At 29.6% G+C, this 26000-nt stretch overlaps 1 protein-coding gene across 4 annotated transcripts in view; it reads right to left on the reverse strand.

The window, feature by feature from the left end:
* The window catches only part of LOC107447594 (uncharacterized), a 140431-nt gene that overhangs the window by 83457 nt on the left and 30974 nt on the right, over positions 1-26000 (reverse strand). The window contains exon 1 of one of the 4 annotated variants that reach the window (XM_071184654.1): positions 15329-15506. The exons of the other annotated variants lie outside the window; for them this stretch is intronic. Coding sequence (XP_071040755.1) covers positions 15329-15365 — 37 coding nt within the window. The 5' untranslated portion in view covers positions 15366-15506. Of the gene's footprint in view, positions 1-15328; positions 15507-26000 lie in introns of those variants that run through there. 4 annotated transcript variants of the gene reach the window in all.

Raw genomic sequence — 26000 nt, forward strand, 5'->3', positions numbered from 1 at the left:
TAATTCATTAGCATGTTTGAAGTAACCCTCCCAAACCATTGAGATTGAGTTCTAGAACGTGAAGATCCGATTATTAGATCAAAAGTTATTCAGGGTGGTCCGTTTATTTTTTTACGCACTGAACATATATGCACTGGATTTACTTATATTGTACATATAAAGACACATTACATATATACATACATATATTGCGGCTAAGGTATACAATTTTTAATATCATTTTAAAGTATGTAATTTTACGTGGCAGAATAGGAAATTTGAGCGAAATCGGTTGAATAGTCCCCGAGATAGAGAATTTTAAAGTAGTCGTATAATTAAAATTCTCTTTCACAGGAATTATTATATTTTACCATGTAAAACTACACACGTTAAAATGATGTAAGAAATTGTTTACCTTACAGTTCAAAATTTTTTCGGCTATTGTGAAATAAAATAATAAAAAATAATATGTTCATGGAAATCTACGGAAATTATTATGGTTTCTAAAGATATAATTTTGTATATTACTGAAAAAAGTGAGATTGGATTCTTTTTGGGTTATCTTATTGAAATACTAAAGAAAGTTGGAGAAGCAGTTGTTTCTTTGTCAGAAAGTCACTACCATGGCTAGAGAACGCCTAATTTATTGTCGGATTTTAATGATATAAATCTTATATCCGATGGGGTCGTCCTCTATGATATCTTCAGTGACATAGGCTAGAGGGGACCCTAGGTGAATCATTTTTTTAATTTTTTATTCCTGACACATAGAAATATAGAGTGGATTTTGGAGCACTCTCCAAATTCCTTCAACTTTCAAAAAATTTACATTCGTTTGACAGCTGACTTTTTGAACGATCCAGATCATAGTTTAAACGTAACGTCCTTATTCTATAGACTTAATAATAATTCTTTTATCAGTATTCAAATTATTTTTTTTAGAAAAAAAACTGCAACTAGAAAAGTTAATAACAAAGAATAATTAAACACATTTTACGATTTTGAGAAACGTAAGGAACATTTTTACTGGATTTGGATTTTTGATTGTTCTGCTTAAATCAGATTCTCAATTTCCAAATGTACATTTGTTATCAATTTTTATTTTTATGTTATGGTTATAAAAAATACAGTCAATGGCAGCATTGGTAAATATTTTGTATTAGAACAAAAAGTTTAGTTTCAAAATATTTTAATTTAACACAAAAATCGTTTGTTTACGACAAAAAGTGAAGGACGAATTAATTACTTGCAAGTTTAAAACGAATTAAACTCTTTTGTCCGTTTTCGAACGACATTGTCTGAACATCTTGGAGCGAGATCCAAAACGCCATTCAGAAAACTCACCAGTTTACTTTTCTCGGTGTCGTCGCATTGTTGCCACTTTTTTCATCCCATTCTCATACCTGCTAACTCCTCCGGATTTTCCGGAGTATTTTATTTTCATATTTAAAGTGGTAGTAATTATATACCATTTTTTTTTTATATTCTTAATTTTTAAATGATATTGATCACCACTATTCTTACAAAAATTAAGCACATATATTAATATGCGTTACTATCATGGTTGTCAACTTAAGTTTTCTCAAATACAACGTATTTGTTTGATTAAAATTGAAGTTTTAATTCCATTTTAATACCACTGGGAAAAATGATAATGGAAGGGATTAAAAGTTACCAGGTATGCATTCTCAAAGGAAGTTAAAAATTAAAAATTCTGTCGCTTCAAAGCAGAAAAAAAAGTTCTCTTTCCAAATATCATCTGTTTTCATTTCAACAAAACTGCCACGAAAGATGGATGCTAACTTAAAAGTTCCGCGGAATTCTGAAAGTGGCATTCATTAAAATAGTGTGAAAGAATTTTTTTATAAACTCTCTCTCGCTCTCTTAAAAAAAAAAAAAAAAAAAAAAAAAACTTCTTTTTACTATGATGGGGTAATGGCCCGTTATTCTCTGAAAACAAATATTTTCCCTTTGTTTTTTTCATCTTCTGTTTTTAGAACAACTTTGTTCTGTCTTTTAGAGAGTTGTTGTACTTATTTATTTACTTATTACCTTAATTTGTTTCTAATACAAATTTATCTTAGTTCCAAACCTGCCTGGTGTGAAATGCTTTATTAAAAACAAAAAATCAATAAATTAAGAACAATATTCGCTAAGCTAAAAATGACCAGATTTTCAAACCATTATTTTGGACAGCGGAACAGTGAAGTATCCTCGAAAAGTTTTAGGATTCGGGGACACTCATATATTTAATCAAAATATTAATTTGTATGTGCAGCAAAGATTTCGTTTTCTTAAAAAAAAAATTATAACCAACATTAAGTGCTGAACCATCTTCATCAAACTTGATTTCATTACTTAACAGTTTTGACACATCATATAATATGACGTATTTGTTTAACACATTTAAGATGAATAACACATATAAGTTCGACACATATTTAAAGTACATGATTAACGTTACAGCAGATAGTTATATCATGGTGATTTAGTGCCTTTCGCTAATATTCTATGCAAGACAAAATTATCTTGTTTAAAAGAAACCTAAACATTTCTGATGCAAAAAAAAAAATTTGAATAATACACAAATGAAAGTACATAAATGGACATCATATAATTTCAGTTCTATAAACAACAACCTTCCTCGGTGCCTAAATATCAAATGATGATTGAGAAGTAAAGTAACAAAAACGTGTTAAGTTATTTAAACCAATAAGAGCAGAGGAACAAGTTTGAACATGGAAAAAAAATGGAGAGCTAAGAAACAGGTGTGAGAAAATTTGGCGGCAATCCCAGGGTGTAACAGATTTAATAAAAATAGACTTCCAAACATTGAGAAACAATGGGATACTAGAAAGATCAATAACTAAATCAATAGAATTTTTCAAAATATAGAATGACTCCCGAAAATCAAGTTCGGAAGGTGAAGTATTGTTTCGAATAATTTTTGTAAACGAAAACTGTCATTTGAATTCCAACTGTGTAATGCGATAGAAGATCGGTTAGTCTTGATTTTGAACGCATCTTCCGTCTTTTTCAAGTCGAAGTTTAAAGGTACATTAAAGTTTGTACGTTAAGTAGACCACAGTGACCCGAAATTCAATCAATACCCTAGCTATTTATCAAGGCCGTAGCCAGGATTTTTTTTCGAGGGGGGGGGGGATATGGTAAGAAGCAAGGACGGTTTCAGACATGCAAGGTAGGGGGAAAACGTTGTAACAAATATTGTTTATTCTGTTGTTTGCAAAAGTTAAACTAGTAATTAAAAAATATTACATAATAATTATTTTTCAATTAATATTACATAATAATTATAATCAATTTGTAAACAAAGTTTACAAAGACATGCGACGGGGATTTGAAGAAAATTTTTCGATTACTTTTTTAGGACAAACCAGAATATCCCGAAATATGCTTAATAAAGTTAGTTAATAAAAGGTTTGATTCGACAGTTTTTGTTTTTCTTTTTACTGAGAGGCTTAAAGAAAGACTAAAAAGTTTGAATCCCAGAATTTCGGGGGGGGGATTTGTCCCGACAGTCCCCCCCCCCTCTGGCTACGGGCCTGCTATTTATATCAATTGGGTCTTTATGATTGGTGATATTTAGTTTATTTTCAGGGGGAAAAAACGACTTTAAACTCTAATTTAATCAAACTTTTTGGGAAATGATTTTCGGATAATAAGGTAAAACTATCAAATTGTTAAACTCTAATTGGAGAGTTGGGTTGAATGTGAGATTAATTTTCTATTTATGAAATCAATAATATTATAAGGTAAACCGCGGTCTACAGCGATAGCTTTAACCGGTTCCCTGATAATTCCGAGTTAACTCGGGTATGTATATATATTGCAAAGATTTATTATCCTGAATAAACTCGAGCATAACAGAATTCGTCAATACCTTTTGTTTTAACAAAACAAAAAATAATAATAATCTGCTGTGATTGGAAGTTGGCCAATATTTGTTTGGGTGTTTTGCTATTTGCGGGATTACAGACGTGTTTTGTACAATTGTATAGACGATGGTTGATGAATTTGCACAGAAGAAAGAATAAAAAAAAGAGCGAAAGACGAAGATGTGATGATGTGACGAAGATGTGAACATATACAAGGGCTAATACTTAACTTTTTTTTTAATTTGCACGAGATAACACTGAGTGAGTAAGTAATTAAATTTTTATGAAAACTAATGAAATTTTTTATTCGTGTTGACAACTAACAACAGAAAAAAGAAATATCAAGCGTGTGAGCAGTCATAATCATGGATACTTAAACTTACAAATTTACATATTTCCGAATGAACAAAGAAAAGCTAAAACAAGGGCAGAAATGAAGAAAAAATGCTTAAAAAAATCATTCACCTCAATCGAATGTTTTGTTTTAAAGAAGTCATTGTTGTAAAAATTGCAAAGAATCTTGTAAATATATATTGGTGTGTTAACAAACTTAAACTAGCATACTTAAATAAGTACTAGGTACCTACAAATTACATTATTATTACATGACCCCATTTTCGGCCAAAAGTGCATTAATGCTACATTTCAATAAATGATTTTTTATTAATACTACGACGCATATTTTTTACTAATTTTTTTAGGAGTTCAGAAGACACCTTTAATATACCGCTTCCCTTATCATCCCGAGTTAACTCGGGTATGTATATATTGCAAATATTTATTACCCCGAGTAAACTCGGCTATAGCAGAATTCGTCAATACGTTTTGCTTTATGACGTTTCTACTCGGCCGGAAGCAAGAAAAAAATTAATTATAATTTCTGGTGATTGGAAGTTTGCCAGTTAATGCAGGTGATTTTTCAGATGATGAAAATGTGAACATATACAAAGACTCATATTTAAATTTTTTCATTTACCCGAAATAATTCGGGACAGTAAACTGATGGTAAATTAAATATTTTTTACGCATAAAAAAATGAAAATTTAAACTTAGAACTTGTGTATTATATTTTGTTTTAGTTCCTTGTAATTATGAATGAAATAAAAAAAAATTTATCTTTTGCATTTTTTTTAAATTGTTAAGGGAAGCGGTTAAGGTAAATTATCTCTTCGTCGAAGAGATAATTATTTGAACTAATTTCAGAAGCACAGGCAGTTTCCAAACCATCAATGTTTCAAGACCCGCCTTCTTGTTAGGCAATTTTTTTTCAAAAGCTAAGCTATAAATATAAAGAAATGTTAAGCTCTTCTTAAGGTTTGTTACAGACAATCAGGTATTCTATACATGCACATTGTTTTAAAATTGAAAAAAGTCAAAAACTTATCAATATTCTAATACAAATTAGGAAAGAGAAAATCAGCTCATTCTTACATCTGAACCATAAGCTTTATGAGATTGTATTAAAAATTATAAAAATCATGGTTTTTAATGACCAGATTTTTTATTCCGGAATTTACAAAAATATGCTAAGGCAACCTTATGATTTTTTTAATAACATAATAACGGGAAAGGTCACTTTATTTTTAAGAAAAAAAAATAACACGTGATTTGAAAGCAATAAAAGAGTAATTTTGTAAGAATAGTTTTTATTTAAATGTAAAACAGAAGTGAAACGCTGAATGAGACATATTAATCTTTTATCAATCCAGTATATGAATATTATTAATTCATATAAATAAAATTACCGATTAAATAAGGCTTTAAATTTTTCGCTTAATGCAGTTCTGCATTTGCTTGTAATAGAACACTATCTAGTTATTTATATATTTATTAATTTCAAGCAGAAAATATTTTGATTACAGAGTTCATGAATGATTGTAGATATGGAAAATTTAATTTTCCATGTGATTTAATGAGCTAATGACATCGTAAATAATTTTAAGGTATAGAGACTAGCTAATAAGATATCGGTTATAGAAATTATTAGTTGATATTAATCGTATACACAAAATTCTTGTAATTCGAAAAAAATTACTTCATTTTCGATAAAAATTAATTTTTTTCAAAATCTTTACTCAAAATTTGATTTAATTCGAGAAATTATTAATTTAGAACTATAATCATCAGTTTTGAACAATTATTTTGAAAAATATTTATCTAATTAAATTACAGGTTGAATAATTTAAATTAAAGAACACAAATCTAAAATTCAATACAAGTATAAAATCAATAAAAATTCTACTAAAAGACGAAAAAAAATAGTTCTTGGACGCAGTATTCTTGCATTTCTACATAGGTTTGTAAAAATAAAAAAAAAATCGGAGTTGACAGTTGAAGGACTTGCGCAGCCTGTCTCTTTCTATTTTCCAAGTAGGCCATCCACAAAAGAAAATAAAGAAACATTAAAAACAGAAAAATGTCTAAAAGATAATATTGAAGACTATATGCCAAACGCAAATTCACACGGCTCAAATCATTAATAGAATATAATTAATTAAAAGTAAAGGATAAATAAATGAAAAGAAATTGTAACGGCCACTAAATCAAAATCAAACTTATACAAAAAGTACAATAAATTGTTATTGTTGTTCCTTATCTCCAAAAGTCTGTCGCAGTCAGACCAGATCCATAAATCCGTTGACGAGTAAAAAGTCGAAAACAAGGGGAGGAGAAGTGCAAATTTCTTCTCGAAGAAGTCCTAAGCAGCTTAAGATATGTTTAGCTGAAGCCTGATGTTGGTGGCATTTTGGGCAAAGAGGGTAGGATTTTATACCCTGAGAAAAAGTAAGAGATTTTAGATGTTCACTGGCAAGGCTTGAAAGGCAAGTATTTGTTTTTCTGTCGCATAGAAGAATCAACGACTGTCCCGGCTTACTAGCCCTATGTCAATCATGTGTGGGAGGCACCGGCCAAATAATTAAATTAAACAATACATTAAACATTACTACGCTATAAATGAATTTAAAATAAATAAATACATTTAAACTTTATTAAAATATACATATTGAATTATATTTAAAATATATTATTAATAAATAAAATATATTATTAATAAATAAAATATATTATTAATAAATAAAATAAAATTAATAAATTAAAAAAAAAAATTTTTTAGTGACAATGGAAAAACGAAAGTATTCCGTTCGCAAACGCAAGCATGAAGCCCGTCCCTCACAAAAGTACCAAAGTGGTAGAGCGAATTGAACCCTACCGAAGAGCGAATGGTGACTCTCTGAACCCCTTTCATGCAAATACGAGAACTGGGTGTTGATCACCAGGTTAATAAAATGATCCATTGGCAACGTACTCAATAACTTGCACAAGACCGTAGACTGACTTCCACGTAATATAAATGATTCATTCACTATTCACGTAAAATTGAAAGAAAAAAAAACCTAGCTTTCAAATCATATTTCATGTATGAACTTGTGAATCCGAAACGGGTGTATGATACAATCTCCATCAAACACCATTGTAACAATCCGTAAATGTTAATATTGATCTCGATTGGCTGTTCAGTCATCAAAAGAATTTACACAGAATGTGTCTGAGCCGCATTTAAATATATGTCTGCGAAATTGTGTACCGAGCAATTCAGGATTAACAGTCAAAGATGTCCAAGATGAAAACACAATAGCGTTTCTTTTCCAAAAAATTTAGACAACTATTTTGCTAATGGGTACCCTGTGATTGCTTTGAGGCGATCACTATTTTCTTTATTTTGTAGCGAATCGTATTTTTTTTTTCTGCCACGACAAAACTGCCACACTTTTAAAGATTTCGAAATTTGGCGACACNTTTTTTTTTTTTTTTTTTTTTTTCATTTTAAGCGAGCTTAAATTCTGAAATTCTAGTAGTTAACTTTTAATTCAAACTATATTTAAATGACATTATTTACATCATGAAACTATATTTAAATGAATTAGTTAACAATTAAAGTTAACAATTAAATATATTTAATTGTTAACTACATTTAAATGACATTATTTACATCATCCACATTATTTACATTCCTTCATCATTAATGAACTCAAAACAAACTGAAGAAATCACGTTAAAACAGATACATTTTTCTTCGAAGCAAGAAAACACCAAAGAGAGAGAAAGAAGAAGAGGATTGGATTGTGAGGAAAAATACATTCAAAATCATTCTGTATCCAAGAGTACATCATCCCCTGTGTTATCTTGAGGAGGCGAAACGATCCCCGATAGCAGATTGAAAATCACGGAATCCATCCCCCTCATACCTACCACTTTATGTCTATTACGAGGTTCGGGCAATCGCCTTTCTCATTTCTGGGATGGATTACACACACTCGTGCAAAAAAACAAAAAAGGGGGCTGTTTATTTAGTACCTTTAGAAAGTAATTCCGGAGTGTTTTTCTTCCGAACAGATTGTCATCCGATCGATCTTTTCCTTATTTTGTTTCTACAAAGTTACTCTTTTCTTTGTACGCGAATCATGTATTTTAGAGATTTTCTGTGTCTGCACGTTCTATTCTCCTTCTATAAACATTCCAGTAAATATATAAAATTAATGAGTAAATGTAAAAGCAAACGATTAAAAAAAAATTTTTTTTCGTTTATCATAAATATATAAACATTCCAGTAAATATATAAAATTAATGAGTTAATGTAAAAGCAAACGATTAAAAAAAAATTTTTTTTCGTTTATCATAAATATATAAACATTCCAGTAAATATATAAAATCAATGAGTAAATGTAAAAGCAAAGGATTAAAAAAAAATTGTTTTTTCGTTTATCATAAATATATACACATTCCAGTAAATATATAAAATCAATGAGTAAATGTAAAAGCAAAGGATTAAAAAAAAATTGTTTTTTCGTTTATCATAAATATATAAACATTCCAGTAAATATATAAAATTAATGAGTTAATGTAAAAGCAAACGATTAAAAAAAATTGTTTTTTCGTTTATCATAAATATATAAACGTTCCAGTAAATATATAAAATCAATGAGTAAATATAAAAGCAAACGATTAAAAAAAATTGTTTTTTCGTTTATCATAAATATATAAACATTCCAGTAAATATATAAAATCAATGAGTAAATGTAAAAGCAAACGATTAAAAAAAATTATTTTTTCGTTTATCATAAATATATAAACATTCCAGTAAATATATAAAATTAATGAGTAAATGTAAAAGCAAACGATTAAAAAAAATTATTTTTTCGTTTATCATAAATATATAAACATTCCAGTAAATATATAAAATTAATGAGTTAATGTAAAAGCAAACGATTAAAAAAATTGTTTCTTTCGTTTATCATACAGTTACTCTTATCATGACATAAATTTATTTCCTTCATAAATTCCTAAAGCAATATATAAATACATTTTCAGCTTCCGACATGGTGCAAATAAGTAAATTAATTCATGGAATGTAATTTTTTTTAAATATTGAAATCAATCGATATTGAGCAAAATAATTATAATACAGTGAAACCACCAGGAAAGGGCATCTCTATGTAGCGACCACCTCTATTTACAACCAATTTTAGGAGGCACGGAAAGAACACCTTTAGAAGAGACCACTAAAATCTCTCCCAGCGACCTGGCAAACATCTGGACCAAATGGTGAAAAGGTCAAATAAGGAAACGCGAAAAAATATCAAAACAAAAAATTTAACAAAGCAAATAAGTAGATTAAAATATATTCAAAATAATTGAGAAAGGCTCGTATTTAGAGAGCTCTTTTTGGCGATACAGCCTCATGTTACAGTCAGAATGCCCTAAAGACCATGCTATCTATGATTTATTTTTAGAGTTGAAAGTTAAAATTAGAAAAAACAAAGTTATTTTGGAATAAAAAACAAGCATCTCAAACAAGCAAAAATCTATTCTCACCTTTTAAAGCTAACTCATTTTTATGATGTAAAATTAAATGCAAATCATAATCGTTTATTGATTTAAAATAGCTTTTATCATTCATGATTGGTAAAATTGATTTTACACATAATTACATCGGTTCAAAGCATTTTATAGACGCTAAATTTCATTCATAGATCCGACGTTTAATGACGCTAACAGAAATGGCATTTCCGCACCCAGAAAATGAGTGACTAAAATTAAAATCATTTGCAAAAAAAAAACATGTACCTTCGATAACAATTTTAAAGTCAATGGAGGTAACCTCTAAGAACAACCTCCATCAACGCTGTGGAACGGAGAGTGGTCGCTCCCGAAAGGTTTTACTGTAATTAATGATATCTTGGTTCACACAGTTTAAACTTTAAAGAATAGAAAAGAAAACATTCTAATGATGGCACTAAAACAACCAGAATTAGAAAGGGTTATTTGAACGCAAATTAACTTTGCAAATAATTTTGAAATCCTCTGTTGTTCTTCAGCCGTCTCAATCAACAGCTTTCATTTTAAAGAATAAAATTACTGATTTATTACAAAATCAATGCTTTTTTTTGTGAATTGTTAAAAAAAATGATTGCTTATTTTGATTTCTTAATTTATAAAATACAAATTGCTAATAAGAAGTGATACTTAAACATTAATCTTCTACGCAGTACTGTTGCAGAGAAAATTTATAATTATTCTGATAATTGAATATGTGAGTAATTTTCTAATTTCGACATAGCAAGGTTTTGGAAAGAAACTCTTAGACATAGGAATTTAAACTAACACTAGTTAAATATATAATGCCAAGAGAAAAATATTTTTTTGACATTAAGGTTTTCGAGATAACGAAAGTATCCTGCAATATGAAATGTGGTGCTTAAAATGCATTATTTTAACTTTTTTGATGAGCAACATTTCCAGCAAAAGATGAGAATCACACACCCTGCATCATGCGTAATACCTGTGTCATTACAAGAGTGAGGAATGTTATCGGAAAAGGGCGTGTTTTTAAAATATTTTTGTCACTGGATTTATCATATTGTCTCTTTTCCTCATCTTAAACCACACCCTTGATTCTGGTAGCCCATCACTTTTCAACCATTTTATTCCCTTCAATTTTAATACGGAAATATTAAAATTGAAGGGAATAAAATGGTACTTTAGTGCGGAATAATAACCTTTTCTAAATAAAAACTTTTAAAAAATCTCGCAATTTAAGAGTACAGCAAACAATTTATTTTTTCACAATTTATGACATGTATAGATGCTATTTATTTTTTTATGAATTATTCATATTTAAAATAATTAAACTGAAAGGAATTTCTTTTTATTTCGTACAAAAGAGAATTTAAAGGGATTTTAGTTAATACAATTATTTAATGACATCTAATTCAAAATATCTCAAGCACAATAATTTTTTTAATAAAATTTTTATATAATAATAAATCTTTTATAATTATAAATAAATTCTTAAAAAATGTTACATGTAATGTTGAGGCCGAGATAGCCTGGTTGGCAGGGCGCTGGACTCGCATTCGTGAGAACGGGAGTCCAGCGCCTCCGGCAAAAGACTCTCCGTCTAGTAAATGGTGACAGGTGCGCGTTAAATCTGTCGGGTCACAGGGTCCTCCACTCCCGTAATAAATTATACCTCTTGAGGCACTGAATTGGAGCTTGATTGTTCTCTGGTTCTGGTAAAAATTACGATCTGTGGATGAATGAATGGATGTATGAATGAGTTCGCCCTATAAACGGATGTGACGTAAGGTTGTGACAGAAGTCGAATTCTTAGCAATAGAGGGCGCCACTAGAAAACAAGAACAATCGCACCCCTTGCCTTAAAGGCCTATTACAACAACAACCAATTGGGAATTTTCCTTGGAAAAAAGAAATTTTTTGTTAAAAAAAATGTAAAGTTTTTATAGTTTTTTTCCCTTGTGTGTGAACTTATTTTTTTGAATTTATTTCAGTTAGTTTGATTTCACAATTCCCAATTTAAAATATAAATTTTTGAAAGAAATCAGCTTATTTTTTTAAAAAAAATATAAAATACACTCCATTTTAAATAACGAGAATAATTAACTTTTTACTTTTTTAACTTTTATTTTAACTTTTTACTACTTGTAACAAAAGTAAAATTATGCCCCTGTAGGTTCTCACACCAAATATTTAAACTAACTTAATATCGATAATGATGTGACTACGTGGGAAAATTCATCGTTCCTATTTCAAAAAAAAAAAATAATAATTCTTATTTTTTTACTCATGTTTATTAAGCATGTGAAATATAGCGTGCTATTTTTGAAACAAATTCACAATAAAAGAAGGAAAAAAGAGGGGAATTGTAATTTACTTGCTGTTGCCATTTTAGGAATAATTCCAAAAATAAAGTTTGTCTACAGTAACAACTCCCCAGGCTACTAAGTCTGAGGCCGTCTGCTGCTATGGAAACAAGAATAGCGCATTTCAGGCGAGTAGCTTTTCTTCACACTAGAACTAAAACAATAGACAGAAGAAAAAGATTCCCTTTCTCTCGTCGACCAGAGCCAAAATCTGTCCTAAGCAGTGACCCCACACCCCTACTTGAAATAGTTATACCTTGTTACCATAGTCACCGCCACAGGTCTTGACGAATGGCTAGGGAAGTTCTTAAGACAAACTATATTGTTGCTATACAACATTTCTTTTTCAATTCAAATTTCGTGTTTTGATAATTATTTTATAACATCATCACGAAAGTGAAACATTATACACGAAGATTTTGGTTAAACAACTACACTAAAAGAGAGTTTTGTGAATGATTTAAATTGCATTTCTTGAACTGCCGCATTTGATAATTGATACTGGCTATTCGGAACAGTTATTTTATTTGGTTATAGGCAAATGGACAACCGATCCATAAAGTGGATATGTTAACGGGAATGTCCGAAATCAAGAGAATGTCGACTTTCACAGCTGAATGTCGACAATCACATAGTCGCTTTGGTGATTGGATTGGATTATTAATTTATTCGTTGATATTATTATATTTATTCGATATTTTAATATCTGCAGAGGATAGATTAGAAGAAACATTAGTGTTCGGAGTACCGGTTAAATGCATACTGGTCAGTGGCACTTGACCTTAAACAAAAAACATTGATGTAGGTCATACCGGGCAGTGGCCCTTAACTAGATCTAGTATGTATTTCGGACATTTACCAAAGCGATTATGTGATTGTCAACATTCACCGGTGGAGGTCATTAACCGCCAATTTTTGGTCAATCCCAGTAACAAATATATGCGGATGTTAATGCGAAACTCTATAGACATACGTTATTTTTTACCCAAATTCTAAGAAACGAGGATCGAAGTAATCAGATAAACTAGTTCTGCAAACTATTTGGAACAGTTACAATGTAGCTGTTACATTCCAAGATTGGAACACATGGTATGAGTATAATTATAATCCTAAATTTGAAGTTGAGGATCGAAGTAATCAGATAAACTAGTTTTGCAAACTATTTGGAACAGTTACAATGTAGCTGTTACGTTCCAAGACTGGAACACACGGTATGAGTATAATTATAGTCCTAAATTTGAAGTTGAGGATTGAAATAATCAGATAAACTAGTTCTGCACACCATTTGGAACAGTTACAATATAGCTGTTACGTTCCAAGCCTGGAACACATGGTATGAGTATAATTATAATCCTAAATTCGAAGTTGAATTTCTAAATAAACGCGCAAGATAATTTTACTTTCAAAAACGTAAAAACAACACAATGAAGTTTATATTTTGCAATTTCATACGAGTATGTCATGTTTTATTCTTCAAAAATATGGCGAGCAAAGAAAATTCTTACCTAGAAACTGTTCAAAAAATATTTCGAGATACGATAACATACATTGATCATGTGATTTTAAATGAACTTTTCCCTACTTCACAAATCGAATTCCCAAAAGCCGATTCTCCAGAAAATTGAATTCATTTTTTGAACAAAAAAGAAAGAAAAAAAACTGATGTAAATTTTCGAATAAATAAATGATACTTACTCGCAGAAGAAAATAAATGGGAGGGTGGGTGGTGAGGGAGTTTTTAAGTGAAACAACAAGAAGTAAACAAAAGCAGAAGACAGAATATCATAAATTACAGGCTTAGGGCATTTATCTCTCCGCCGCTTAAAATTCATTTCTATACTTTCTGTTTGTTTTTATTTTTTTTTCTTCTTAAGATCAATAAGAAGCCAAGAAGAGATTACTTTGGATATACAAGAGGGGGCTAACCATTTATAACAAAAAGAAATTTTAGATTGCAGTTAGTAACAGTGAATGCCCTGAATATCTCTTTGGTAATAGGAATATCGTCATTTCACGGTGTTTCATTATTAACAAATAAACCTGGAGATGTATTTTAAAGTTTTAAAATATGGAAACATTATAGTCGAACTTGTTTATAACAGATACTGATTTAACCGGAACCAGGACTTCCCAGAGAAATCGGCAATATTTAGTACGTGTGTATGAAAAAACATTTTTTTCATGAACTCGTTTCTCGCAAATAAATATTGCTGAGCCGCAAGGCTCAGGGAACAGAGAGTTCGCCTTCAAATGAGGTGAACCGGGTTCGAATCCCAGCGATGGCTAGTCGATACGAATTCCGCATCCGGCTCGCACCGACCATATCAGGTGTCTGTCTAGGTTTTTCTGAGAGGTACCTATTTTGTGAAAATTTAGACATAATTTGTCAAAACTTAAAAAATTATATGAAAAAATCAACACAGAAACATAGTAAAAATATAGATTTATCGTTTCTTAAAGATACAAAAATAAAATTTTAAGAAAAACTATTGTGTTAAATTACCGTTTTTCCTGAAGTTGAATTTGCGAAACTACCGTTTTTTCTAAAATTAAATTTGTGAAGGTACCGTTAAACTGTAGTAAATTCGGCCTGGACAGACCCCTGATAGTGCTGACAAAAAATATCCCAAGTGGTAGACGGATCATGGATTAGAGTCCCCTTGCCGTCAGGCTAAACATGGGAGGTTCTCGTGGTCTTCCTCTCTATGTCACGCAAGTGCGGGTTAGTTCCATCAAAAAAGTCTTCTACGAAGTCTAAGTTCTCCCAATACTTGATCCAGGAGTTCCCTTGTTTCCTGGAATGGGTTCAAAATTACAGGGATATGGAGTTGAACATTGGTGGCCGTAAACCCAAAATTGGGTCGGCTGTTCAACAACGGTTATAAAAACAAATATTGCGGTTCGTTATAAGAGAGTCCAAAACTAAATGGTGCCCAAATTTTTTTTTTTTGCAAACCTCATAACATATTATGGATGAAAGTCGCAATCCTGACTTGTTAAGAGACATTTAAAGCGTCTCCCTTAGAGTATGTTAGCATACTTTTTCGACACCCTGTGTGTACACAAGTGTTTAAAGCTAAAATAGTTTTTTTCCCTCAAAACCAATAAATACCATTTAAAAAAAATACTGTTTATACAGTTGCCTCGTGAAACATAAAAATGCATTATTTTGAAAATGACAAGCAATTTCAGAATTTTAGCAATAAATATATTAATGTTAAACATATTTACCATTTTTAATAACAAATCCTGTTTTAATTCTAGACATTCTTACCTAAAAGAAAATAGGAATATTATAATTAAAAATAGTCTAAAACAGAATGTTCATGCAGAAATATACATCAAAATGACAAGCAATATTAAATTTCTTCATTTTGTAATGCTTTTTCAAATTGTTGAATATGTTTCTCTATAATCAAAAATCGTAATCTATTTTAGGTTGTTGCTTTTTGTTACATTTTGCTGCGAAGACACTATAATATTTAAAAACGTGAAATTAAGAAGGTGTATCAAAACTATCCAGGCAGTTCAACGGAAGAAACTTTTTCAACATTCAATAATATTAAACTTGTAGTAAAAAAATACAACGTGAGCCGCTCTGAAACTCGAAAAAAAATGCCGCTACAGAGTTGACAGGCTGAAAAAACCATCTTTATTTGGGGGTGAACTGCTTTCTTCAAAATTTCAATTAAGTTATTTCTCACTTTTACTCAAAACAATAACATTCTTCGTAAGCAAAAGAGGGAGAAATCTCCCATATATATATATATATATATATATATATATATATATATATATATATATATATATATATNTTATATATGGGTCATTCTCACAAAAACAGTCATTTTCATGTCCCCAGTATATTTTATGTTTGTTTTACAGCTTACAAAAAAAAATTCAGGGAAAGTGTCCTTCGGAATGCAAGCTAACAAAAGAATAAGAATAAAATTATCAATTTTTATTTTTTATTTATTTTAGGTAATTAAAATATACATCATGACATCATGATTTTTCATTCTTTATTTTAACTAATTCACTTAATTTTTAAAGAAAAAAAGAACGAATGCTTTTATCAATAAATTAGATTTTTAAAAAAAATACTTAATAAAAAAATAATTATTTTACACAAAAGTATATTTGTGTGCGCGCAATTCCTAAAAATGCACATCAAGTGTGTTCAGAATTCTAACTTTAGTATTGTATAGGCTGCTTTAAAAAAAAAAAATGCATGTTCAAGGATTTAAAATTCCGTAATTTTTTGGTCAGAGATTTGCTATTGTTATTTTTTTTAATAAATCGCAGAGTGTGTATTTTTCTTCTTTTAACTTGAAATATATAAATGCCATCTGAAAATTCTAATGCATGCATCTATCTCTGAAATGTTCTTAAATCATAGTGCTAAAAAAATTAAAAGCTCTGAAATTAATTTAAAAGATTTTTAGGGTGTGGCACACATTAATTGCCAAAACTGTCGGAGAAAATAATTGGATTCCAGAAAGTCTTCACTATTCAACGGTATTTTTCAAAGACAAGACTCAATTAAAATAAGCAAGTATTTATACTTTCTCAACAATACAATTCTTCAATCAGTAATTTAGAGAGGAAAGTTAATGTTACCTGCATTTTAAAAATATCCAGCTTTATCGAGATTGTATTTCGTCAACTTAAGAGAGGGGAAAAATTTCAGTCTGTTTTTGAAATTTGTATTAAATAAATTTAGATCATAAAAGAAAATAATAACAAAAAAATGTGACCGCCGAAAAGCAAAGCCCCATTGGCAAAATGGTTGCTGTCTAATTTTTTTTACACTCTTTATTTACGATATTCACCTGAATTAGTATTGAAAACGATCCAGCTTGAACTGTAGGTTAGAATTCCTAATTAAAACAATAAAAACAAAAATATCGTTCAAATGATGAAATTCTCTTTTATTCACAGCATAACAAGTGTTTATGGGATCTCTATGGTCCCATATCTCAAAATTAATCTCACCAACTTAATGCATAACGAAATTAAAAGTGAAAAAAGAATTTTAATAAAAATTATCAAACAGCAGCGGTTGCCATAGCCGCATGCAATGAAGACGAGTGCGCATTGTTTACTATTACTCTTGAACACAGTTGAAAAGTGTGATGACGTCAAAATAAAGTGCGCACGCCATCAAACCCAAAACAGTACTCATTTTGCCAATGGGTTGGCAAAACTAAGAAAAAGAAAACTATTAACTCATCAATTCAACTATCATTTAAGATTTTTGTTGTATCACTGCCCTAAGCCGGGCGAGCGTTGGTATTTTGTTGCGCATCGAAGAAAACGTATCGCCATTTTTATGTGGTTTAACAATGGAGTGGGAATTTTTTATATATTTCTCTGCGCATTCCACTAATAAAAAACACTCTATGGTGTTTAGAGAAAAAAATTTAGTATTTAAAGAAAAACTGTGTGCCATTGCTAGGCAACAGAAATAAATTGTGTACTCATCATATTGTCAGTGGGTAAAAATCAAAATAAATTCTAAAAAATTTAAGCACCAAAAAAAATTCTAAGTACTAAAAATTGGAAAATACAGACAGCTCCACTTAGTTGCTTTCAGTTTTTGAGGGGAAAAAAACCATATAAATTCTAAAAAAAATCGAGCGTTATTTCTTATTGCGTTTGAAAAATAAAGATTGATAACAATTTTTCTATTAGCATCTTGAAAATTTACTTTCAAACTAGTTAAGTTAGGTTAGTGAAAATATAATAACGCATCTATGCACTATCATTATGGTCAATCTAAAATAGTTCTGTATTTCTCTGCTACTACTTTTTAACCATTTGGATCAAAATTTTAGAACATAACATTGCACAAATAAAGAAATGTGGTTGACAGATTTGTATTTTTTATATTTTTAAAACTTATTTTATGTTTAAGGTTTAAATTCGAAAACGAAACTAGCGAAAAAGGCTTGCTTCCGGTTTTAATTTTATACTTCCGGTTGCTCAAAATCAAAATCGAAGTTTTTTTTTTTTTTTTTTTAAATCATCATAACTTCTGATCTATTTCACGTAGAAGCAAAGCTCGTGCAGAGCGCCATCTGTTGAGTTTTTGAAACTATTATTATTAACATTGAGAAATGTTATTAACACCCTTCTAGGGGTCATTCAAATATGACGTAATTTCTGGTTTGCTTATTTTTGATGACAAAAAGAAGGGGTATGAACAATGGTTATGTAAGATATTAAAATCCCGTTAACTTTAAAATATTCTTAATAAGCAAAATAAAAATGTAACAAAGAAAATTTCCCGCATGCAGATTTCAAATCTGGAATAAAAATTGAATTGAGGGAAGTGTAAAAAAAAAATTTTCGAAGCACTTTGAACACAAAGAATATTTCGCTCAACATTTTTAAAAGGAATTCAATCGTAAATTTTGTTGCATCTTTTACTTCAATAGAGATTTTTACGGTCAAAATTAAAGGGAAAAAAATAGGGGGGGGGGGGTACAGGTTTGCTTTCGTAAGCAAGGGAAGTGGTATGTGATGTACTTCTTTTCGCTGACAAGTGGGGAGGGCCAGTTCAAAATTACTGAAAATATGCTTACGTAATACTTAAACGACCCCTTACTAAAAATGACCAATGATAATCCATGATCAAAAAATAGTTAAAAATTAAAAAAAAATGAAGAAAAACACCAGAAACGTGAATAGACTAAATTCTAGATTTAACTAGTTGATTCATCGGCACTTTTTTTATTAAAAAAAAAAATCTAGAAAACGTGGTATTCAGCCCTATGGAAACAAAAAGAATTCTAAGAACAGTGGCAGATAGAATTCGAAACATTAGCTCAATAAAATGTCGTTCAATTGGATGTAAATATTTCTGATTGGCAAGTTTTCGTTACTTCCATCACCAGGTAAGAATGCACTTTAAGAAAAGAAGAAAAAAAACCTCTGAAGAGAAAAAAAATTAAGATAAAAAGTAAATAAATAAAAGAATATTATTCCTTTGGAATGTTTTTGTGAGCATCTCTCGAACTTTTTGGAGTGGCCGAATCATTAGCATCCTTTGTCGTTAAACTTAGAGCATCAGACTAAGAGATGTGGAGAGGGGGGGGGGCAAAGTGGAAGAGGACTGTTATCGATTTTTTCGTTTCGATTCATGACCGCGTGAGCTACTACTATCCTTTATTCTTACTAGAATCATTGCAAAAATATGCGTTGAAGGAGAAAAGTTATTTTATGTATAATTCCATTAAAAAAAAATAGCTTATAGTAAACATTTATTACTTTATTTAATAAAGGTTCAAAAAAATTGAAAGGTATACAAATTTTTTAATCATTTTAAAGAACTCAATTTTACATAGCAAAATACAAAATTTAAACATAATCGGCTGAATATTTCCTGAGAATTTTTTTAAATATCTGAGTTTTTTGAAATTTATTTTCTGAGGAGCTGCTCCACTGATTTTGCTCAAATTTTGTATTTTATCATGTAACATTATATCCTAATTCATCAACATTATATTCTAAGCATTATATTCATTTAAATATCTGACTTTTATGAAATTTAATTTCTAAGGAACTACTTTTTCGGAGGAACTTTTGATGTTTAAACTTATATTTCACACCGTTAACTTTAAGGAATCTGCTCTTTAAAAAAAAAAAAGATGCCGCAAAAATTTACTTTTATTAAAATTATTTTTCAACTTAAGCACAATTTACGAGGTATTATTATAGCATAATTTGTTATCAGGAAAATGCTTTATTTTGTTAAACAGCAAATACTAAAAACTGAAATTTGTAGAAAGATTTCAAAGCCGTGCCAATTTTAGAATCATCTTATTTGAAAAATGTAAGAAAAAATACGCAATTTTCGAACTTATATTTGATTTAAAAAGAAAAATACGCAGCGAGAAGGTTTTACTTTTTACAGAAACCACGATTACTAATTTATCCTACATTTCGTCATAAGAGGATAAGAATGATATTGCCCCAACGAAACTACTCAATAGTTTCGCTATTTCCTGAATGGAAATCTGCTCGGACGAAACATATTATTCCTTGAAAACTAAAGCGAGAAACAATTTAACTATTATAAAATTCCATTAATTTGTTGGCAGTGGTATTAAGGTTAAGGATATGCGATGGACAATCCGTTTACTATTATGCTACAAATACATTTCATAAAGATGGAATAATTTATTTAATATAAGGATGTAAATGGAAGTAAATAAGGGTGTAAAAATAAACTCTATCGAAGTACGCCTAAAATATACACTAAAATATATCTAGAATAAATTTGGAAGTCGATATAATATAAAATGCACATTTTCAAACAATTTCGAGTTGGACGAAAACATTAACTTGTTTGAAATAGCTGTACTTGTAACTATTTAATTTTGATTCCTGGTGCTAGGGGACATTCCATTTATCATTTGACTTTTTTTGCGTCCTTAAAAATGTTATTAAGGTTAGCAGAAAAAAAATTGTACTGCATTGATTTTATTTTTCGAAAATAGTGACTCATTATTTTTTTCAATCTAAGAACCTATGCATTTACCCTACGTGAAACTTATTTTAATATCGCGTGAAGTAATTTAATATAATGCATTATTAAATGAATAATCCCAAGAAACTGAATCGAAAAGATAAAAACTTCATTGATTTAAAAAATAATAGATAATAAAAGTAGACATGTTTCGAACGTCCAAAATTAACGTCACAAGTCATTCGAGTCTTGAGAATGGGCATCTATTTTTGAATGCTCGAAACATGTCGACTTTCATTTCCATCTTTAAATTTTTTGAAAGCAGTGTAGTTTTTATTATTAATTATACAGTTTTACATTTATGTCTTAATCATTATTTTGATAATAATTTTATGCTAGTAGAAGTAAACATCTGCAATTTAATATTTTAACAGGGTTCATGGGATCCTTAAAAAAGTAAGAGAACCGTAGCATCAATGTTGTAACTATGAAATTATCTTTAACTTGAAAATTAAAATTTTGAAACCAGATATTTTGAGTTAATGAAATTGAATATTTTATCGTTTAAACTTTGTTGCCACCATTTCAATATCTTGAGGAAGGACTTTACGAACTCTGTTTCAAAGAAGAGTATCGAATCAGAAATTTGTAAAAAAAAATAAGAAGAAATCATAGCGGTGTTTGGTGATTAATGTAGCTGATTGTAATTGAAGAACGTGTGTGAGATTTCATGGTGAATTTGCGAAAATAAGTTTCAGAATGTATTTAAACATCAGGATTTGCACATCTTTACCCCAAAGAAAACCATGTAACCTAAATATTTGGCAGAACGAAGAGATTTCTGAAAGAATGAATCCAACAATACACAACATATTATTTCAACATGTTATTCTTAAACATAACTTATTTCATTTATAAAATGCCGCTTAACATTCAAAAGTTTCTTCGGTTAAAACCTTGTGAATATGCAGTAGTATTACCATACCCACTAAATATTTAAGAATTTTCTTTTCTTCTTTTTTAGCTAGTTCGAACTTTCCTGCCGTGAAGACTCGATCAAAGCTGTAAAAATGATTATCCCTAAAATTCTGTATATAATTATAATAAGCTATGTAAATTTTATTTTTGTACGAAATCCTCCTATAAATAAAGTAAAAACAACAAAAAAACACAAGTCATGTCAGAGAAGAAGTTCATGTGTTCAAATTCTTAAAGCTTGGAAAATCAAAAATAATTTATAAATTGATTTTTAAAAAAAAGTTCCTTTCAAAGGAGATCAAAGAGAAAAAAATCTTTGCTTTTTGGGCAGAAATTAGCTCAAAAAAATGTCTATTGCTTAGAAACTCTGAGATATTTTCTATTAACTATTAATAAATATTCTCTGAGCAATCACAGAACATTTTTGTATTTTTTAACTGTCTGATTGGCTGTAATTTATTTGCTTAGAACGGAGTAAAATTAGGTATTGCTCTTTTGAATTAGGTCTATGGGTTATCATAAGTTATTCATTTGCGACGGCGACTTTGCTTGAATATGTTTTAGGACTATCGCCAAATATAGCTTCATAGCCCCCAAATTTATGATCCAATGCTTTCGAAATTTTATCTACCCCTCCCCTCCGCTGTTTTAAAGATCAGGAATCCAAATATGCAAAAAATAATATATGTTTATTCAGAGAAAGTACATTTTCATGTCTGTTTCCCGAACTTAATTAATAGTTAGCACTAATTAATTAGCATATTTGAAATCACCCCAAGAACCATTATTATTGACACTCAGTACGTGAAAATCCAATCATTAAAACGAAAGTTATTTAGGAGGATAGCTTTTTATTTTTATTTTGCTCCTTGTATATATGTAAATAAAATTTGCTGACAACGTTAAATGAATAACTACAAATTAAAACTTTAGGTAATGTGGTGATTATTAAGAAAGAATATACTTAGCAAATTTCTTTAAATTAATTTCCTTCAAACATGAAAAAAAATTTTCATTGTTTCTAGTATTTGATAATTTTATTCTTATAACGCCAACTCAATAAATTCTAGAGTTTTTGCATTAATTTTGATAAACAGAATAATTTTTTCTTGAAAATAATTGTAATTCAAAATGTAGTTTTACTCAGAATGCTATTTTAAAGTATAAAAACTCTTAAAATTCTTACAACTGACAAATTGACAAGTAAGAAACACACAATTATAAATGAAATGAATTAAATATTGTAGAATAATAACTATGCAGCCTTATTTTAAAAATATTATTTCTTATTATTTCGCTTATATTAATTATCAAAGGAATGAAATTCACAAAATGAATTAAGAGATTTGAAAGCTTTACCATTTAATTTTTCACTCTTCCTGATAAAAATGATAAAACCTAATTTTAATAAAGTATAAATTAAGTACTTGCTACATTTACTTAATTCATCGCACTATTATAAATTAAATAATCATAAAAAAAAGTATTATAACCGAAAGCAAGCATACGTAAACTGTATATACAAGGCATCCATGCGTTAAATTTCAAAACTGAATTCGATAAATATTTCCATGACAACCGCAAATTTCTACATAATTAGATTTAATAATCATAGATATTAAAAATAAAAATATTTAAATAAAAACTAAAGATACTCTATCAGCCTAAATTTTATTCTCTTAAAAATAGAACCAAGCTGGAATTCAATAACAAATTACTAGATGAATAAATAAATAAATAATCCTATTTCCGATTTGTTGTTTTGAAGTTCGTGTGCTAGCTAATAATGTAAATTAATACTTTTACGAATTGATGAAAATGAAACAAACATTCTAACATGGTATATGTAGAAAGTAAAATGCGTAGTATATATTATTTGTCAAATCAACTAATTATTAAAGAGCAAAACATAGTATAGTTACCTTTATGTATTAGAATTATGATTGTAAACAATTGATTTGTTCAAAATTCATTACCTACTTTGTAAACGAATTATTATTTTCTGAAATTTTCGGCTTCTTCAATTTGAAAATTCAATTATAAAACCACCTAATCAAATGTTTTATACATACAGTCCCGGGTCAAATTGTTAGACGCACTATAAGATTCTATGTAAAAATCTTAATTATCAGGTGATACTATACAGCTTTATTGTTTTTATGTGACTGAAACTGGTTTGCACTTGTTTACGTTCCGGTACCAATTGGTTAAATTAGGCGATATATAATATAAATTTTACGATATATTATATAAATATAGAATATTTATTCTATCAAGTATTATATTGTAATTATTAGATCAAATTATTAGACGCATTGTAGTTTTTTAATAATTACATGTTTCGCACTCGTTTATATGCAATATTTAAACATACATGTAATGGGTTTTTATTCATTAGATATTTTGTATACTTCCTGTCTGTATTTATTTTAAACGTACTGCATTACACTGAGGGCCCGTGCTAAGCCCTTCAATTTATAAACTTGTAAATTAGCCAAATATCAAAAGTATTAGCCAAATTTCCAATTTCTTTGCCACTGGCAAGTCTTAGCAATTTTTTTTTTTTTTATGATTGATACTTCTAGATTAAAAAATAACTAAGTCAAAAAAAAAAGCTTACTATAAATTGAAATATTTTATTAACTGCAAATTGAAAACATGAATCCTTTTGCAATTGGGCTGGAGTAAAGGAGCAATAAATGGAAGAGGAGATGTTGTTTTATCATCTTTGAGGAAAAGAAATAGTAACAGGTTGGGGGTTAATTTTTGATAACTTCTTAAACTAAAGCAGTAATATATATATATATATATAAACCTCAGAGAACATTATGTTATTGTCAAGAAGAAACATATTTTCTGCAAAAATATTAAGATGATAATATACATATTGATATCAATCTGTTTTATTGCAGGAAAAAATTTCATCACGTGATTCGACAACTTATCTTACGGATCTTATTTTACAGTAGTTTGTCTCCTGCATACATAATCTCTCTTATTGCTTATCCCCGTTATCTGGGCTTATCTGTTATGCGACGTATCTAACGAAAATAACTGTAGTCTAATACAAAATACAGGATTAGAGCAATAGAAATTACCTTTGATCTTTTTTTTCCAGGATTGAAGGAAATATATTTATTTTTCTTTTCGGTAGAAAAAATTAATCGGGAATACTTTCGTCAAAACACAATATTTTTACCCGAATTTACGATTTTTGTTGCATTTGGCGAGGTTGCGAATGCTTAGCGCAGACCCTGCATATGTAGATAGTTCTTAACTTCCTGAATAGATGCTGAAGCCTCTATCACACTAGAGAAAATGAGTGCAACTGTAAGTGTAACCTGCACTCTATCCGCAACTCTAAAGGCAATTTCTCCAAAAATTGCTCAAAAAATCCTCGTGTGATATAGAAATCACGGTTGCCCGAAATATCTGCCACTGTTCAGGCAATTTCTTTAAGTTAATTTAGCGCATGCGAAGAAACGTTTTTATCGCCAAGCTTCAAAGACTCGCCAAGGGATGGCAACGCAAGGTGACTTAATTTTATTTTATATCCTTTGTTGAACAGCCGACCCAAATTTTGGGTTTACGACTGCTAATGTTCAACTCCGTAGCCTTGTCATTTTGAACCCAATCCAGAAGACAAGGGAACTCATGTGTCAAGTATTGGGAGAAATTTGCCTGCGTGAAGGATATTTTGATGGAGCAAAGCCATATTTGCATTCCATGGAGAGGAAGACCACGAGAGCCTCCCACGGTTAGCCTGACGCCAAGGGGCCTCTAACCCAAGATCCTTCTACCACTGAAGATATTTCAAGTCAGCACTGTGGTCGCTGGAAGCCAGATGCGTAATTCGTGTCGACCAGCCGTCGCTGTGATTCGAACCCGGTTCACCTCATTGAAAAGCGAACGCTCCATCCCCTCTGCCGTCACGGCTCAGCACAAGATCATTCTCAAATACGCGACCCGGCGGAAAAATAATCAAATAAAGTAATCAATTTTGAAATTAAATTAAATCATTTTTGCTAATCAAAATGCCGATGAAAATATAATTATTTAAGAGAGAAAAAAACTATTTTCATAATTAAAATGCCAAATTTAATGAAAGCGTTTCTATTACTTTTAATAGAGTTTTCATTAAATCACATTCGAATCTATGATAGGAAAATTTTGTAATCGAAATTTTGACCACTTTCCAACCAGCCAATGCACTAAAATCTCTTTTTGTAACACTACGCCTGGTGGTGCTGAAGATTGTTTTATTGGTATCATTATAGCTGCAGGAAGATTTTTATCACCAAATATAATATTTTGTCAGACCAAACGTTAAAACGTTGTTTTAACAAATTTTAATTTGTTGTTCTTAAATGCATACGAAACGTTGTTAAATCCCTTTCTTATTTTTACCCGTACGTTTTTGATAAATTAAGGTCAGAGCTTTATAATTATTAG

Source organism: Parasteatoda tepidariorum, chromosome 8 (assembly GCF_043381705.1).
Source record: "Parasteatoda tepidariorum isolate YZ-2023 chromosome 8, CAS_Ptep_4.0, whole genome shotgun sequence".
Classification (NCBI taxonomy): Eukaryota; Metazoa; Arthropoda; class Arachnida; order Araneae; family Theridiidae; genus Parasteatoda; species Parasteatoda tepidariorum.